Source organism: Penicillium cinerascens, assembly GCF_028974065.1.
Source record: "Penicillium cinerascens strain IBT 15544 chromosome Unknown scaffold_4_segment0_segment1, whole genome shotgun sequence".
Classification (NCBI taxonomy): Eukaryota; Fungi; Ascomycota; class Eurotiomycetes; order Eurotiales; family Aspergillaceae; genus Penicillium; species Penicillium cinerascens.
In genome coordinates, this window is record NW_026695298.1 from 4,818,057 (window position 1) to 4,834,164 (window position 16,108).

A 16,108-nucleotide genomic window follows, 5' to 3' on the forward strand; every position below is an offset into this window, starting at 1 on the left:
ACGACTACTCACCACACAGTCCAACTAACCCAACGCTTCCCCCAGTCATGGGCAGACGAATTAGATATCTATATACCCGGGTATCACTCGACCCAGCGGAACTAACCGACCCACGCAGACGGCGAGTCAACCGTGCAACTACGCCGGGCGTCCTTGAGACGACTACCAAATTGGGACTAGCGTCGGGCCGTCTTTAGCGACCGTGCCGGCGTGGACATTTCTGACTTCTCCATCCATCAACAACGCGCGTGCCTCCCGCATTCTGAATCGCTTTCCCATCCAACTTCCTGCCGGATCGCCTGCGATTCTATTCCAACGCGCTCCCCTCTTCTTCGCGAATACTCTCCCAAAATGCCTGGCGGAAAGGGCAAGTCTATCGGTGGAAAGGGTGGTTCCAAGGACTCTGCGGGGAAGGCCCAGAAGTCTCACAGCGCAAAGGCTGGCCTGCAGGTGTGTCGTCGCCCGTTATTGCCCAGGCCCGTGACGTGTGCTGTCGATGGAGGACGCGTGATCTGGGGGTAGGCGGACGATACGAGTCGTCACCACGACGCGTCGAGTTGACTTCCCCTCACTGGCCTTGAGTGCCAGGGTCTTCCGAGAGGTCTAATGCATCGTCCGGCCCTGTCGCATGTCCTTTCTATCGCGCACGACCCTCGGGTCGCGTCGGCCCCGCTGTCTCTGCCTTAGAATACTAACCTTGTTCCTCTAGTTCCCCTGCGGTCGTGTTAAGCGTTTTTTGAAGAACAACACCCAGAACAAGATGCGTGTCGGTGCCAAGGGTATGTTCCCTTTTTCCCGCCTGATGACTCTTTGAAAAGCTGACAAATCCGCAGCCGCCGTCTACGTGACCGCCGTCCTTGAGTACCTAACTGCCGAAGTACTGGAATTGGCCGGCAACGCTGCCAAGGATCTGAAGGTCAAGCGTATCACTCCTCGTCACCTGCAGCTCGCCATCCGTGGCGACGAAGAGTTGGACAGCCTCATTCGCGCGACCATCGCCTTCGGTGGTGTCCTGCCCCGCATCAACCGTGCTTTGCTCCTGAAGGTCGAGCAGAAGAAGAAGGGCAAGCCCGAGCTGTAAACGAGACGGTGGATGTGGCTGCGCAATCGGTTTCCCGAATTCGCTCCTCTCCGTGTCTTTTTGTCTTATCATTCTTCACGGCGCGACTCTGATGTATTTGTCTATTCCCCGGTTTTATCGTGCTGTTGGTTTTTCGTTCCATGTCTATTTCTAGTTCACAGGGCGCTGTAATGGGAAAATTGGGGGATATCCTGGTAGTGTGGAAATTACTACTTCTTTGATCTACTCTCGCGACTTGATCTGTAGCCATTCACCAATCTTGTTTGGAGAATTTCCAGCCATTTAGTACCCCGAGCCGTGGGCAATGCAATTTATCGAAATCACCCACTCATCGTCGTAACATTCCTCGCAGTGATACATTGCGCCAGATCGCCTCCGGCATGAGCGGCGGTGTTGCACGCTTTTGCATGGGCGTGTTCCCTAACATGATATTGCAAGCAGTTGATATAACGAGATCGGAGATCTTTTTCCGTTATTACTAGTCGCTTGCATGGGAACTTTCAACCAATCTCGACTCGCATGCATAGATACGGGGGATCGACAGGGACGGGAATGCCGAGACCATAATAAACAAAACAGGAACTCGCAGATCCCCTCGGTAAATGTCGGGTTCCGACTACCGGGAGACTGACTACCTGGCTAAGTATGCCGGCGTTTGGAATCACACTGCCAAAAATGCCTACGTGCATGGATGTTATTCAAGTTAACGAGGTCATTTTGTGTCAAGGTACAAGACAAGTGAACTACATTGCTTCAAATCGGAGAAGAGAGTGGGAAAACATAAAAGGTACATGGATTGTCGAAATCTGGGTACAACGGTCCAAGAGAAAGCCCCTAGACTGCAAAAGATACCAAACAGGAAGAGAAAACTCCCTCGATCGGATGAAAAATGTGAGAAAATTGCATCCATCAAATCGAGTCGGGGATCTGGAGTCATTTGGTTTGACATATACTGCAGCCATTCAGTGCTGTCTTCCAAGAAAATAGACAGATGAACGGCAAATAGTCCACGGAGGCACGGGTGTGTTGCCTCGATTCTGCAAGGCGAACAGAACATCCAGATCAGAGTGAAATCACGCAGAAAGACAAATGAACGAGACATTTCCGCCATCATGGACGTATATAGTAGAAGGAGCTCAGGGTCCCCGAGACTCAGTGTGGGCTGTCGTCACAATTAGGGGACACAAAGGCAGAAGAGAACACAAAAATCGGGCCAGAAACATTAAACGGATGCGAGTCGCCCCATGTACAAACTTAACAAGAATATGCAAATGCTTTGTCGTGTCTCCTGCCAGGGCAGGGTTCTTTTCAAGTCATTCTTCGTAGGCGTCCCACCGAGCGGTGGCGGTCGTAAATCCGCTTTCCAGCAGTCGGGGGGGAAACACTTGGATTTGCATGCAATAAAAAGAACGGCGCCCGCAGAATCAGATCAGAAACGGAAACAGAACCAGTGTTTGAATCTCGGCTGGAAGGCGAGAGGAAACAATGGCGAAGAAACGGTTTCAACGTGGGCTGCCCCAAAAAGTAATAAACGTCTAAACTTGGCTTTCAAATCAGCGAAAAACAATGGATTTTTCTTTCATTTTTTTTTTCTCTTTCTTTTTGGTTGTCATCTCGTCATCCCTCATCGAATCGTAAGCCGGTGAATTTGGCAGAACAAGGCCTCGTGATACAGGTTCGTATTCGTCTCGCGGCAAATCAGTCGGATGTTGGCAAAAACAGTATAGGTGGGGGATCGCCATCGTCAAATCGCTATTTTTTTGGTCGGCTCGTTTACTCCACGATGATCTCGACGCCCGAGGTGGCACGAAGTTCGTCACTGCCGCGGGCCTGGTGGCCGTTCTGACGACGGAAACCGGTGCCTTTCTCGGGGGTCGGGCCACGGGGCTGTCGGATCGGCATGCGCTCTTGCTGGGCATTGTCAAATCCAACTCCCATTCCACGGTTGCTGCCAATCGCGCCTGCAGACGAGGGCTGGCTGTCCTGGTCCCAGGAGAACATACCACGCAATCGGCGGGGGCTGGAGTTGGGACCTCCAATGCCCGTGCCCAGAGACAGACCACCCAGGCTGTTGACCAACAGGTTATCGTCGCGTTGCATGCCGAGAGACGAGCCGGACGGGGCGGAGGTGAGAGTCGGGGTGTTCGAACTGCCCGTTTGAGCATTCTCGTACTGGAGACGGGCGCCATTGGATTGGAGGGCGGCCGGAAAGCTGGCGGAGGAAGGTACAGGGGACGGGGTATAGGAGCGCAAGTCGGCGAACGACTTGGCGGCGCGCAGGTTCTGCGTGTTGCCATAGTTGCCAGGAGAGTCCATTACGCCGAGGAAGTTGGAGTTCTGTCCGCGCATGGTGTTGAAGGAGCCGGGGCCACCTTCGTTCCGAGCCTCGCTAAAGTCGATGGTGGCGGCCCGGTTGAGACCGCGACGACCACTGTCATTCTGGCCAGCGGGCGGGATCGAAGACAGGGGTGGGCTGACGTTGGTGCCAGCGGCGACCTTGAAAACCTGAACCTGGCGCTGATCGCCGTTGCCGCGGGAGGCGTGGGCCAACCCCATGTTGTGAGCCAGAGTGTGAACCGTGCGTCGCTGGGACGGGGTGAGGTTAGGAGGGAAGATCACGGAATCGCGAGCGGTGTCCTCCTTGAACAGCAGGAGTTGGGAGTAGTAGGAAAGAGTCTGGCTGTCGTTCAAGTCCACTTCCACTTGTCCTTCTTCGGGGGTGAGTTTTATGGATTGTGGAAGAGGAGGAAAAATCAACTTACCGATTTTCTGGCCACGCTGCGACACAGGAGAGGGCGAAGTGGCCGGGATGTGCGAGGCGAGTGAAGACATGGAACTCTGGGTCTGCAGAGTCGATGGCATGGGCCGGTGCTGCTCCTCTAGCTGACCGCGACGCTCTCGCTTCTCCCGTTCAATCCGTTCCCGTTCCTGCAGAGGCAGCATCTTCTTGTATTCGACCCGCAACTTCCGGCCCTGCAACTCGAAGTGGTTCAGCACCTCGATCACCGTCGCGGTCTCCTCCGCCGAGGTGAAGTTGGCAAAAGCCAGACCACGGAAAACGCCGTTGTCAAAGTGGTAGTTGAAGGCATAGGGCAGAGGCAGGTTCAGCTCGGTCATGAGCTGCACCAACTGCTCCTTCTTGACAGCGAACGGGATGTTCTTGATGACGATTGCGGTCGGGATCAGTTCGTCATCGCCCTCCGAGGAAGCCGATGCTTCCGGTCGCATCGCACTGCTCTGAATGGGGCCAGGGCCCATGTTGGAGAAGGCATTAGGCATGCCAGGTTGCTGATCGAGCCAGGTCTAGAGTAGGATGATGTTGCGTTAGTTTTGGGTGGCTGGTGATACTGGGGGAAGTTTTTTCGAGGGGGGGAGGAGAAAGGAGATAAAACAACACATACCGTGGGCAGGCCGGTCCGTCCGCGGGCGGAAGGCTTCAGACTAGCGGAGGCAGAGCGAATGCCACCGAGGGACTGAGCATTCGAAAACCCGTTGGGATTCCAGGTCTGCGAGCCGGACAGATCATAGGCGTAAGAATTGTTCTGCAGCGACGGGTTCAACCGCTCCAGCCGGGCGGACTCGTAGCGGGCCATCTGGTCCTCGTACAGGTTGACGGGCATGGCGCCATATGCGTCGAACTGGCGAGAAGGCTGGCGGTGCAGAGGTTGTTGATGCCGCTGGGAGCCAGGGGAACGCGCGGAGGGATCGTGATACATGTCCGATTGTTGATAACTCATGGCCGAGGGAGGATTCCGAGGAATGTGGGCACGTTAAAAAATCCACCAACAACACGCACAAAAGGAGTCGCACAGAGCTATGCGAACATGAGGTGAAAAGGAGGATGAATGGTTAGGGCACGAAAGGTGCGAGGGACCGTGAAAAACACAGGCAAAATCGCTCACGGATGCAAAGTCGTGCTCGTGCGGGTCATGAAAGGGGGGGGGGTAGAGAGGTTTTTTCTTCTTTTTTTTTTTGCTTTTTTCCGTTGAATCTGATCTCGGGCGTGAGACGTCTCTCCGGTATGAATGAGGATTCACACCGTGAAGAGGTTTAAAGAAAAGAGGCCAACAAGCGGAGCGGGGGGGGGGGGAGAGAAGGGAAAAGGTTTGAATTCGGGACACGCAAGGCCGGAAGTGGGTGAGCGGTCCACAAATCCGCCAAGAACGGGGAGTAAGGAGTTTGCGGGTGTTTTTTCACTATCAAAAGTCGGGCAGGGCGAGAGTCAAACCACTAGGATCTGGGCGCACTCGAGCTTTTATAGCAGAGCTATTACGGAGTCGTTTTGGTCCCTTTTCCTTTCGTTCCCCCCTTCCCCCTAACTCTCCATCTATTCTGGGCCTACCGTCTTTGTTACTATTTCATATTTTGCCAATTACCCATCCTCTGGATCCTCTGGATCCTCTCTACTCTGTCCCTCTATAGTTCTTTTTCTTTAACTACCTCTCCTAGTTTGATCCTCAATTCCCCCTGTCGGAAACGAATCGGGGATCGGGTTCTTCCCGGTTGACCTGGGCACTGAATCAGTATGCAAATCAACCTTCGGTTCCCCTGCCCATGCTTTCCGGTTCCTGTCGAGCGCCCCGTGCTTCGACTTTAGACTCTGTTCTCGGTGGGTGCTGTCTCCGCCACGGTGGGCACCGGAAACGTGCCAATATCCCTGAATTGTCCAAGGAGTTGGTAAAAAATAACCCGCCCCAAGGACGGAGTACACGGCTGCCTAGATATACTCCGGGTTTATACTACGACGCACGGAAAAGATTCAACGTCGAATCAGCGTAACACTTCAATCGGGCCGTGATGATCTCGCACGAGGGGTCACAAGTTGACATCTGACCAGTCTAGCGCGTTCTCAGTCCACGCCCTGCCTCGTGCGCCAGTGCCACTTTATCCGATACGCCTGACAGGCACCTGGGCCCTTGCGGCGTGATTTAATTTTCTATTTCGGCCATGTATATTGGAGCTGCCTCTACCTACAGTAGACTACTCTACTCCGTAATATCATGGCCACTCGTCCTTTCCCCCTTTTCTCCTCTTAGCGTCTCCGGCGAATCATCTCCTATCTCGATCTGGAAGCGCCTCTCGTTCGCCACCAATTTAGTACTTGTCGGCCACAGCCTATTTCTGGCCCCCGGGGCCTTTCTCACCAATCGTTTGGTCTCGCGGGACGGGCCAGCGATTCCCCATCGGCACTTGGTCCTCGCTATGACAGACGGTGCGTGCTGCTATGTCACGCCAGGCCCACTCCATGAAATTGAAACCTTCGGGCGCGTCTCCACGATCCGCACATCCTCCGTACTAGTGGCGCCGCGGAACCGCCGGCGAAGCTCCTAGACACCAGCTAGAACCCGCTAGAGGCCGGTTAGAACCCTCGAGTGGGAACGTCAGAACCCGATGGTCTGCCGGTGGAGTGCAGGGCCTCCTGTCTGCTCCGACTCGTCCTCTGACGATGCAGGGTGAGGATGGGGAAAGCTGTCCGGAGCTGCTGGTCATTTCCGGCCACTCCCCCTGATTTACCTGATCGACCCTGCATGGCGATAGCAGAGAGCACGGTGGTCATATTGATTTACAGGTCTGTGGTTCACTCTTGCCACTGAGACTCACGGTAGCAGCTCGACGACCCCCTTTTCAGACCCGACGATCCTTGGCTTGCCAAATGCTGCGAACTTCGGTCGAATACCCCGATAAATGGTGAAGTGGGCTCCTCGCAGCCGGAACTTGCCTTCGCGGCGGACCGCCGTCTATGGAGTAGAGCTCCCTGCCGCTAAACAATAGCTTCATAGCCCGGTCGGTAAGCAAGTCGTTGGCGTGTCTCATCGGGGTTACGGAAAGACGTTGTTCAGTCAGGGGCACAGGAGCCATCAGGATCAATAGAAAGTGGAACAGGTGCTTCGAATGCTCTAGCCAAGTCGAGCGGGACCCTGTTTCTGCGGCGTTGGGAATATAGTCATCCCGATGTTTCGAAAAGGGGCGAGAGTCCACCCCTGAGCGATGAAACCCAGCCTTGTGGATGATCGGTTTCGAGGGTCACTGACTCGATGCTTTAAGAGGTGGAATCATCGCCTGTACCCTAAGCAGCCTCCCGAAACAAGGCGATGTAGAGTTATGTCACGGACCGGATCTGAAATGTAAGTCAACGAAAAATAAGCAAAGATCAAGCGCACTTCAGGTCTCCCCCGTTGACGGCCAAGCGTGTCGCTGCAGAGAGACCATCGCGAGAAGGAATGATGGAAGACAGCAAAGTCACACCGATGAAGAAGGATAGGACTACGAAGTAACCCACCTGGTCACTCAGAATGGCCATTTCAACTTGCTATGAAGCATTCCAAGATCGCCGGCTGGGCAAGACCCGTAGTCGTGCCTAGATTCATCAGCGTCCGGGGGAAAGATTGGTCTGAAGGAGGGGACTTCCAGGAACAAACAGCATTCTGAAAAAATGACATTATTTTAAAGAGTCGAGCTATGTTCAACGGCTAGACTCTGGCGCAAAGGAGAACTACGACGAGGAAGAGACTGAGTCACCCAATACATACTAGGAAACAAAGTTTGCGGGGGGTTGCATATTGCAATCCGGACGGGTTATCTTATAGCGAATTGTAGCCATGAAGCCACCTGGAACCCAATGATAGAGCGCACGCGCAGGACAAGACGTGCCGTAAGAGGATAGACGTGGATCTGAAACCAACCACACTCCAGGGGGACACGAATTGCTGACGAGTGCGCCCCACTATGGATATCTTTTGCCGAGCTTACATTTCTTCACAGATAGCGAATAGCGGAGGAATTCACACTAGCGGGTAATTTCGAGCCCATTGGGACCATTGAATTCACCGTCAAGGATGAAATAGACTCCAAGCCGGGCCCTACGGAAGGTCGCGGGGCTGATAAACCGCTGCTGGGAGGTGACGAAGTGACGTGGTGACGATATCTCGATCCGTCGAATGTGGGTCCCGCGCCGAGAATGTCGGCATCTTTAAAGTTGCTTGTCGCCGGGCTCGAGCCTGTCATTGAAAATGGCTTCGAAACAGCTGGACCTGTTGCTGTCCTAAGATGATGCCCACGTTTCGCATATCGCTCATCTGCAGCCTGGTCCTGACCTTGTTGCTCGTCAAGAGCCATCTGGACTCTATCAAGTCCGATCACCAGGACCGCCGCAGATTCGACTTTGTGGTCAACGACGGAGGTGCACTTATCGAGCTGGTCTCGAAAGATCAAGTGCCGACTCCGGTTCATTCTTCATCGCGGGTGTCTAGTTCAACTACCACGACCCCGACACCCACCTCCAAAGCGTGGCCGGAGCCCACTAACCCGGGTATAAAGCGAACGGAGTTTAAGCCACAGATTATACCGGTGGAAGTACCGGGGGGATGGGATGACGACAGTTTTGATTTTGCCCCATTCTTATGGGACTCTACGGAGGATGACAAGGAGGAGGAGGACGACGACGAGGAGGAGGAGGACGACGACGAGGAGGAGGAGGAAGAGCGCAAGCTCACCCCGTCGTCGCCCCCGAAGCCCAAAGTGACCCCAAAGTCCGATCGCATCGTCGTCATGGGCAGGACGTCTTGGGAAAACACGGATTGGCTCGAAGAGGAGCTGCCCGAGTAAGTCAATCATCGATCCCATCTCCCCCATTATACCCCCGGCTATATTGAGATGTTTAATTCTGACCTGATCGACCCGAACTATAGCTGGCAGCATGCAGTCTACGTGGTCGACGACCCGGACGCTGAATACTCCGTCCAGGAGAATAAAGGCAAGGAGAGCAATGTCTACCTTCAGTACATCATGGATCATTACGATGACAAGTCGCTCCCGGACTACATCGTCTTCCTCCATGCGCACCGCAGCAGCGCGCACGTCGAATTCATGGAGCAGAACAACGCTCTCACCGTACAACGTCTCCAACTCGACTATCTTAAAACGTCGGGCTATGTTAACCTGCGATGTGATTGGGGTCCCGGGTGTCCCGATGAAGTTCAGCCATTCCGACAACTGGACGGGCGCACAACCGAGATTGCATTTGCTGGCGCTTGGATCCGTATTTTCAACAACACCGATGTCCCCGAAGTTATCGCCGCGCCGTGCTGTGCGCAGTTCGCAGTCGTAAGTTTGTTTATTCAAGAGTAGAGGACACATGTGTGCTAACTTGCGTAGACGAAGGAGCAGATACGTGCTCGTCCGTTGAGTGACTACCAGGCTTATCACCACTGGCTCATGACTACCGAGCTGGATGACGAAACCAGCGGCCGGGTCTTCGAGTACCTGTGGCATATTATCTTCGGGAAGGAGGCTGTATAGTAGGTTTGATTATCCCAAGATTGGATGGGACATTTGTGCTAACTTGTTTGTGCAGTTGTCCGTCAAAGGCACAGTGTTATAGCGATGTATACAACATCGAATATCTCCCGGAATGGGACTGGACTTTGCCCGAGGACGGGTGGCTTGGCGAAGGGGAGTGGAATGACGATCTAGAAGATCTAGACGAAGAAGATTTATCATCTGTGATTGAAGATGATGCACAAGTCACCAGCGGAAATTCGTCAAAAACTGACAAGGATCAGTATGTGGTGAGTGATGATTTATCGGATTAATGAATCACGCTTTCGTGTATAAATATATAAATTTTGAACCTCTTGTACATTCAGAGGCATATGAATGAACAGATACCCCGTGTTCGTGTTCTCTGCTCCTTTGATGCACGTGGTTCTCAATAGTTCGAACCGCTTCGTAAGATTCCGTTGAACGTTCCCATCAAATTGTCGCCTAGTGTCTATATCCATTGGCAATTTTAGTTTGATCACTCGAAGAAAGGTAAACGTTGAAAACTAGGACTAGGATATATCAAAAGCTACTGAACAAGATTCCAGCGAAGTAATATTTTCCGTTTCAAGGCTATAGACGAGCATCAAACTGTATAGCATCACGGATAAAGCCCTAGGGAACTTAAGGAAAGTCATTCATATCACCATCATCGTCCTGCATTCTAGTCACATCGTACTTGACCACCAGAAGTGAAGCCAAGCATATGATTACAGCCAAGCCAGGGGCATCAGACCAGCGATAGCGAGAGCAGCAGCTCCAGGAACGGATACACCTGCAGCAGCGTCGAGGGTCGGGGTAGACGAAACAGAGCTTCCCGTTTGAGTTGAATCGGAGCTAATCGAGCCACTGGAACTAGTAGAGTCACTGCCGGAGCCACCAGATGTGGTCGCAGCGTGGAAAGTCGAGTCGGTTGCGGTAGCAGTGGCACTCATTGTTGTGGCAGCAGCCGCGTTGTATGTAGTCGTGCTGAAGTTGCAAGAGCGCACGATATCAAGGGCCTCTGGAATGGTGTTAGGAGTACGTTATACCTGGTCATAATAAATAAACTACATACCGTTGTCATCACCATCACCATCACCATCACGGTCATTATCGTTGTCGTTGTTGTGATCATTGTCATTGTCATTGTCGTTGTCGTTGTCGTTGTCGTTGTCGTTGTTTCCATGCTGGGTGATGCAAACTGCACAGAGGGGAATTTGGGTCTTCGCCGAGCTCCAGTCGCAGATGCACTTCAGCTCAGCCGAGTCATTGTCGTGCTGGTGATCACACCGCTCCGAGGTTCCCACGACGGGACCGCAGACAGCCCAGCAACGGTTAGGAACGTCATCGTGTTCCAGCTTGGCTGCGATGGCCACATTGCCGGCAAGCACGAGGCCACCGAGAGTGAGAAGCTGCTGTGTACGCATATTGTTTGAAAAGTTGGGCTTGATTTGAATAGAGGATCACAAAATGCTGATCGACTGAGTGTGAATGTTGTTGGATCTGCATTTCCATGGACGTTACGGATATACTTATACGTTGGCATCGACATTCACGGCGTTATTTCTATAATTGACGTCAAATACTGGACACTGCCGATCATAGCAGCTTGCCGAGCATTTCTTTCTCCCATCCGTACCCTAATGCGGTGTTCAGGTAGGATCCGTGACGCTGAGCCCCGAGGGCATGTAGACCGTCATTGTGAAGTATACAAGCGAAGTCGTCCACTTGGGCAGGATATGCCACCCCACTGATCAACATGGAACACTGCCAATGTCTACAAGGAGAAAGCCGTTGCCTGGTTTACAATTGAATCAGCCAAGATCCAGCCACGACATGAATGGACATTCTTTCATTGAGCTCGGGCCGTAGATGGACTAGCAAGACTAGTCTGCAGTGTGGCTGTGTACAATCTTATTATTACCCAGATTTATGCCTTTCTCAGAGTATCTGAATCCCAGGTTGTCAACAATTAGAAAGAGAGCACAGTGTTCGCCAAGCCTGCAAACCGCCAATGTTCATCTAAGCCACGCTGGTGGGGCCGCTATTGCTTTGACTCGGCTATTTCTGCGGGCTCGTTCAGTCAACCGCATTCTGTGATGGGTCCGAGGTCTCACGGAAAATTCATCGGGGATCCGCAGGTCGCTAGGAGCTTGTCCGAATCAAACTGTCGGATTCTGGTGGGCGCCCATATAGCCGCGACCCGGGCCAGTCCGCTCTCCGGCTGCGGCTCGATATATAATAGTAAAGGTCACATATTTCTCCAGGCTTCAACATTCTGATCCTTGGGGCATCTTTTATTCTGGTCCAAGATGATCAGAAGTGTACAGTAGATAGACCACCACCTTAATCGTACAAGGGTCAAACATAAACACCAATTAAAGCCCAAGCCCGAGGGAACCTTTAATAGCTAGACAGCTACCTAGGCAGCGTTGTATATAACGTTTGAACATTTAAACATCGACAATCCAAATGTCGTGGAAGAGCTCTTCTGGGATACCCCGATAGTATCTGCAATGTTGCAGTCCCTGGCCATGTCCAAGGTTAGTAAGAGCGACCCCGCAACCGCCATGTTAAATATAAACTTGACATCGACTGATCTCGAGCAAGATACCCCATCCAACATGGCTCGAGCTGTCGGCAAAATGTGGGAAAAGTACTGCCTACGTCCCGCTCTCGATTCTAGTCCCACATTCATTCCCGTCTTCCTCTACGGCACAGCCTGGAAGAAAGAACAGTCCGCGGATCTCGTCTACGCTGCGGTCAACGCCGGTTTCCGGGCCATAGACACGGCGGCCCAGCCGAGACATTATCAGGAAGATCTAGCTGGTGAGGGAATCCGCAGGGCTATTGCCGATGGTATTGTTCGCCGGGAAGACTTATATGTGAGAGCCCATTCAATCCAACTCCTCAAGGTGTGTATCATGGCTGACCCACGACAAGGTGCAAACCAAGTTCAGCCCCATCGGGGCGCAAGACCCGAACAACATGCCGTATGATCCGAAAGCCTCTGTGACGGAACAGGTTCATACATCCATCAAGTCCTCCCTGCACAACCTGCGGCCGTCCTCGGACCCGGCCAGCGTGGATGATGCTTACATTGATACGCTAGTGATTCACTCACCGCTACGTACCTTGGAAATGACCCTTGAGGCTTGGTCTGCATTGGAGACTTACGTGCCTCACCGGATCCGGAACTTGGGCATCTCCAATTGTTCGTTGCCCGTGCTTCGCGAGATTAACGACTCTCCTCAGGTTAAGGTGAAGCCTGCAGTGGTGCAGAACCGATTCTACGAGGACACCTCGTTTGATGTCTCTCTACGGGCCTTCTGTCGCGAGCATCAGATCATCTATCAGAGCTTCTGGACTTTGACGGCCAACCCGGACCTGGTACATTCCACGCCCGTTCAGCAATTGGCGGCGCGCACCAACACAAGTCCTGCGGCTGCGCTGTACACTCTAGTGATGGGACTGGGCGACGTCACCGTGCTAAATGGAACCAAGAATGAAGGACGCATGAGCGAGGATCTGGAAGCACCGAAGAAAGTGGAGGAGTTCACGCAGGCGCAGCCAGAGCAGTGGCAGCAACTCCTTACGGGCTTCCGAGCATTGATCGGAGAAAATTAGAATAGTCGATAGTTTAAATGAAGACGACTTTTCCCGTACATCGGTGAAAGAAGAATGAATATGAATCGCACATGGGATGATGGGCCCGGCTGAGTCAGCCACCAATCAAAGCGCGACTCCGCTCAAATTGACCTCATCGCCGACTTCTCAGGACAAATTGTTGTGAAGTTTCGTGTCTGCGCTTCCACTTCGACCCTGCCGCCTTCGCCTCGGCTCCCCGCGCGATCTCTTTCACACATACCGGGTGAACCCTGCTGGATCCTCCCGAGCGCTCTCGAATGTCGGTTCATTCCAGCGCCCGCTGATTGTGGTGTTTCTCGCCAAAGTCTCGCAGATCGTTGCTGGCCCTTCCTCGTTGATCCGTGGTCGTCAACCCTATTTCGGTGCATCAAACTGATTTGCATTGCAAAAAGTTCGGCCCGATCGTCATCATCAGCTTGTCCGTTGCCCGTCGGGCGGATCTAGACATTTTTTATGTGACTCACGTCAAGTCGATATTCACGAACAATTCATCAGGTTCGGAGCGCGAAATACACCGTCCTCATTTATACCGGTAACACGCGCGCCTCGACTGAAACCAGCGCTTGATTCTGCCGACACGTCTCTCTCAACTGTCCCGGTGATACACGCCATAAGAACGTCTTAGACTCGTCGATTCTCAATGGGCTCCCAAGGTACGACTCGCAAGCGACCGGCTCCAGGAACGGCCCCGGCTGGTCATGCCCAGATGGGCGCTGTCCCAAATTACTCCTCCTCGAACCCCGGAGCGCAACTATCCAACGACCAGTTTCTGCAGTGGGGCCAGAATCCTTCCGCCAATGTCGTCAATCCCTCCTCCTTCGCTGATCCCTCTACCTACAACCCGGCGGCATATGCGACATCTCAGGAGCTGTCTGCACCGGGCGCATCCGCCTCAAACCAACTTGCCCGCCGACAAGCAGCAAATCAGCTGGTCAGCCGCAACCGCGGCTATGAACAAGCCCCAACCGTGTATCAGGAGAACGACCCTGGCCATGGCGGAGGAGAGTCTGGCGCGTGGGGGGAGTCATTAGAGGAATTGTATCAACGAGCTCTAGCAGCCAAGAGAGATTCGCAAGCGAAGCGAAAACAGATTCCTCCTTTTGTGCAGAAGTTGAGCAGGTATGGCCGAATGGAAACCCCTGCAAAGCGGAGTTGGAGCTAACTGATGAATTAAAGTTTCTTGGATGAGTCGAAAAACACTGAACTAATCCGGTGGTCTGACGATGGCAATTCTTTCATCGTGTTGGACGAGGACGAGTTTGCCAGGACTCTAATTCCCGAACTTTTCAAGCACAACAACTATGCATCATTTGTGCGACAACTGAACATGTACGGCTTCCACAAGAAGGTGGGCCTTTCGGATAATTCTATGCGCGCCAGCGAGCGCAAGAACAAGAGCCCCAGCGAATACGCCAATCCCTATTTCAAACGAGGCCATCCCGATCTGCTTTGGTTGATCCAGAAGCCGAAAAACGCGACCGGTCACGCTAGCAAGGGCAGCAAGAGCGGCCCCAGGGTGAAGACGGAAGACGCGGATGAGAATGACATGGACGAGTATACCGAGGATAGTGGGACGGCAAACCGCGATGAGCGTGCGCGACCACGGCACCTCTCACTGCTCACGGACACTCAAATGCCTAATGACCAACTTGCCGGGGTGTACCGCGAGCTGCAGGCAATTCGTCAGCAGCAGTCGATTATTTCGACAACGATCTCCAGGTTGCGCAAAGAGCATGAACAGCTCTATGCACAGGCAGCCAATTTCCAGGAGCAGCACACTCGCCACGAGAACTCGATAAATGCCATTCTCACATTCCTTGCGACGGTGTACAACCGCAGTCTGCAGGGACAGGATGGTAACACTCAAAATCTTGCCAACTCTTTCGCTGGAGCCATCTCGGGCGATCAAGGCAATATCGTTGACATGGGCGAAAACTTTTCTTTCAACCCGCTGAGTGGGTTGACTAGCCCTGGCGGACAACGCACCATGAAGAAGCAGCCGCTGCTCTTGAAAGCGCCCCCTGCCACAGATGACGGTCGAGCTACCACGCTGTCCCCCGGGACCAGCGGTTCCTACGAAACTCGGTCCCGCGCTCATGCTCGCCAGCCGAGTGCCACGCAGCCTGGACATGTCGAGGAAGTACTCGAAAACAGTCCACAACAGGACAATACGAACCTCCCCCCGGGACTCCCACCAACAGACGACAACTTCCCGCAGCGGGATATCATGTCCGTCATCCAGAATTCCAATGCGCGCAATGGTATCCCGACAAGTTTCTCCGAGTTCCCCAATGTTCTTTCGTCCCTGGAAAACGCCGGCGGCAACGTCCCTCTCACGCCGAACCAGCGTGCCGATATGCTTCGACTGATGGCCAACGAAACCAACACCGGAGACACTGGCCCGAATGCAACTAACAATGCTCTGACGACGCCGAACCCCCCGCCCATGCCGCAGAACTACTCGGGCCGTCTTGCAGACACTCGACAAGAAATCGATAATTTGGTGAAGATGCAAGCCGAACAGGACCGGTCCGTCCAAAACCTGACCCACCTTCTTCAACCATTAAGCCCAACGGGCGCGATACCGGGTCTCGATAGTGATGGCAACGTGCCGCCTCCGCCTCTTGACCTTGACACTATCTTCAACCAGGACTATTTCACGGATTTCGCCGATACGGACCACGACAAGAAGAATTTCAACTTGGATGACAATGCTGGCCAAGGATCTGGAACGGGTGTGAATAAGCACGAGGGCACTGGTCATGCCGATGACGGAGACACCAACGACCTGTTCAATTTCGACCACATCCCTGACAATGGCGACCTCTTTGAAGGAGCGACCCATGACCAGGGTCATTCGGGATACAACTACGGCTTCGACGATGCCCACTACGGTGGCGACTCGGGCTCGGGGAACAATGCCGATTCGGGCCGTGTTATTGAGCAGTTGACCGATAGCGAGGCAACTAGCCCGGTAGGACCGAATGATGATACCAATGGCCCCGAGGATGGAGGCAGTGCGAAGCGACGTCGGAAGGCGTGATGAAATCAAATGAGATGGACGTGAGAAGGATACCA

The 16,108-nt window shown here is 53.3% G+C and overlaps 6 protein-coding genes across 6 annotated transcripts; 4 read left to right on the forward strand and 2 right to left on the reverse strand.

Annotated features, from left to right (window-relative positions):
* Positions 1-351: 351 nt before the first annotated feature.
* Positions 352-1,081, forward strand: htz1 (histone H2AZ; the record flags this gene model as incomplete). Its single annotated transcript, XM_058458026.1, has 3 exons — positions 352-450; positions 710-779; positions 834-1,081. 3 exons carry the CDS (start codon positions 352-354, stop codon positions 1,079-1,081), a joined length of 417 nt encoding a protein of 138 aa, XP_058304925.1.
* A 1,773-nt stretch (positions 1,082-2,854) lies between these two features.
* Positions 2,855-4,818, reverse strand: N7498_010971 (uncharacterized protein; the record flags this gene model as incomplete). The annotated part of the gene is made up of 3 exons (XM_058458027.1): positions 2,855-3,792; positions 3,844-4,384; positions 4,483-4,818. The coding sequence occupies 3 exons, from the start codon at positions 4,816-4,818 to the stop codon at positions 2,855-2,857; spliced, it is 1,815 nt and encodes a 604-aa protein (XP_058304926.1).
* A 3,310-nt stretch (positions 4,819-8,128) lies between these two features.
* On the forward strand, positions 8,129-9,672 carry N7498_010972 (DUF3431 domain-containing protein; the record flags this gene model as incomplete). Its single annotated transcript, XM_058458028.1, has 4 exons — positions 8,129-8,682; positions 8,770-9,184; positions 9,236-9,378; positions 9,435-9,672. The coding sequence occupies 4 exons, from the start codon at positions 8,129-8,131 to the stop codon at positions 9,670-9,672; spliced, it is 1,350 nt and encodes a 449-aa protein (XP_058304927.1).
* A 438-nt stretch (positions 9,673-10,110) lies between these two features.
* Positions 10,111-10,809, reverse strand: N7498_010973 (putative GPI anchored protein; the record flags this gene model as incomplete). The annotated part of the gene is made up of 2 exons (XM_058458029.1): positions 10,111-10,403; positions 10,458-10,809. 2 exons carry the CDS (start codon positions 10,807-10,809, stop codon positions 10,111-10,113), a joined length of 645 nt encoding a protein of 214 aa, XP_058304928.1.
* A 1,197-nt stretch (positions 10,810-12,006) lies between these two features.
* Positions 12,007-13,009, forward strand: N7498_010974 (putative aldo-keto reductase (AKR); the record flags this gene model as incomplete). The annotated part of the gene is made up of 2 exons (XM_058458030.1): positions 12,007-12,267; positions 12,326-13,009. 2 exons carry the CDS (start codon positions 12,007-12,009, stop codon positions 13,007-13,009), a joined length of 945 nt encoding a protein of 314 aa, XP_058304929.1.
* Positions 13,010-13,670: 661 nt separating this feature from the next.
* Positions 13,671-16,073, forward strand: N7498_010975 (uncharacterized protein; the record flags this gene model as incomplete). Its single annotated transcript, XM_058458031.1, has 2 exons — positions 13,671-14,149; positions 14,207-16,073. The coding sequence occupies 2 exons, from the start codon at positions 13,671-13,673 to the stop codon at positions 16,071-16,073; spliced, it is 2,346 nt and encodes a 781-aa protein (XP_058304930.1).
* Between the last annotated feature and the right edge of the window lie 35 nt (positions 16,074-16,108).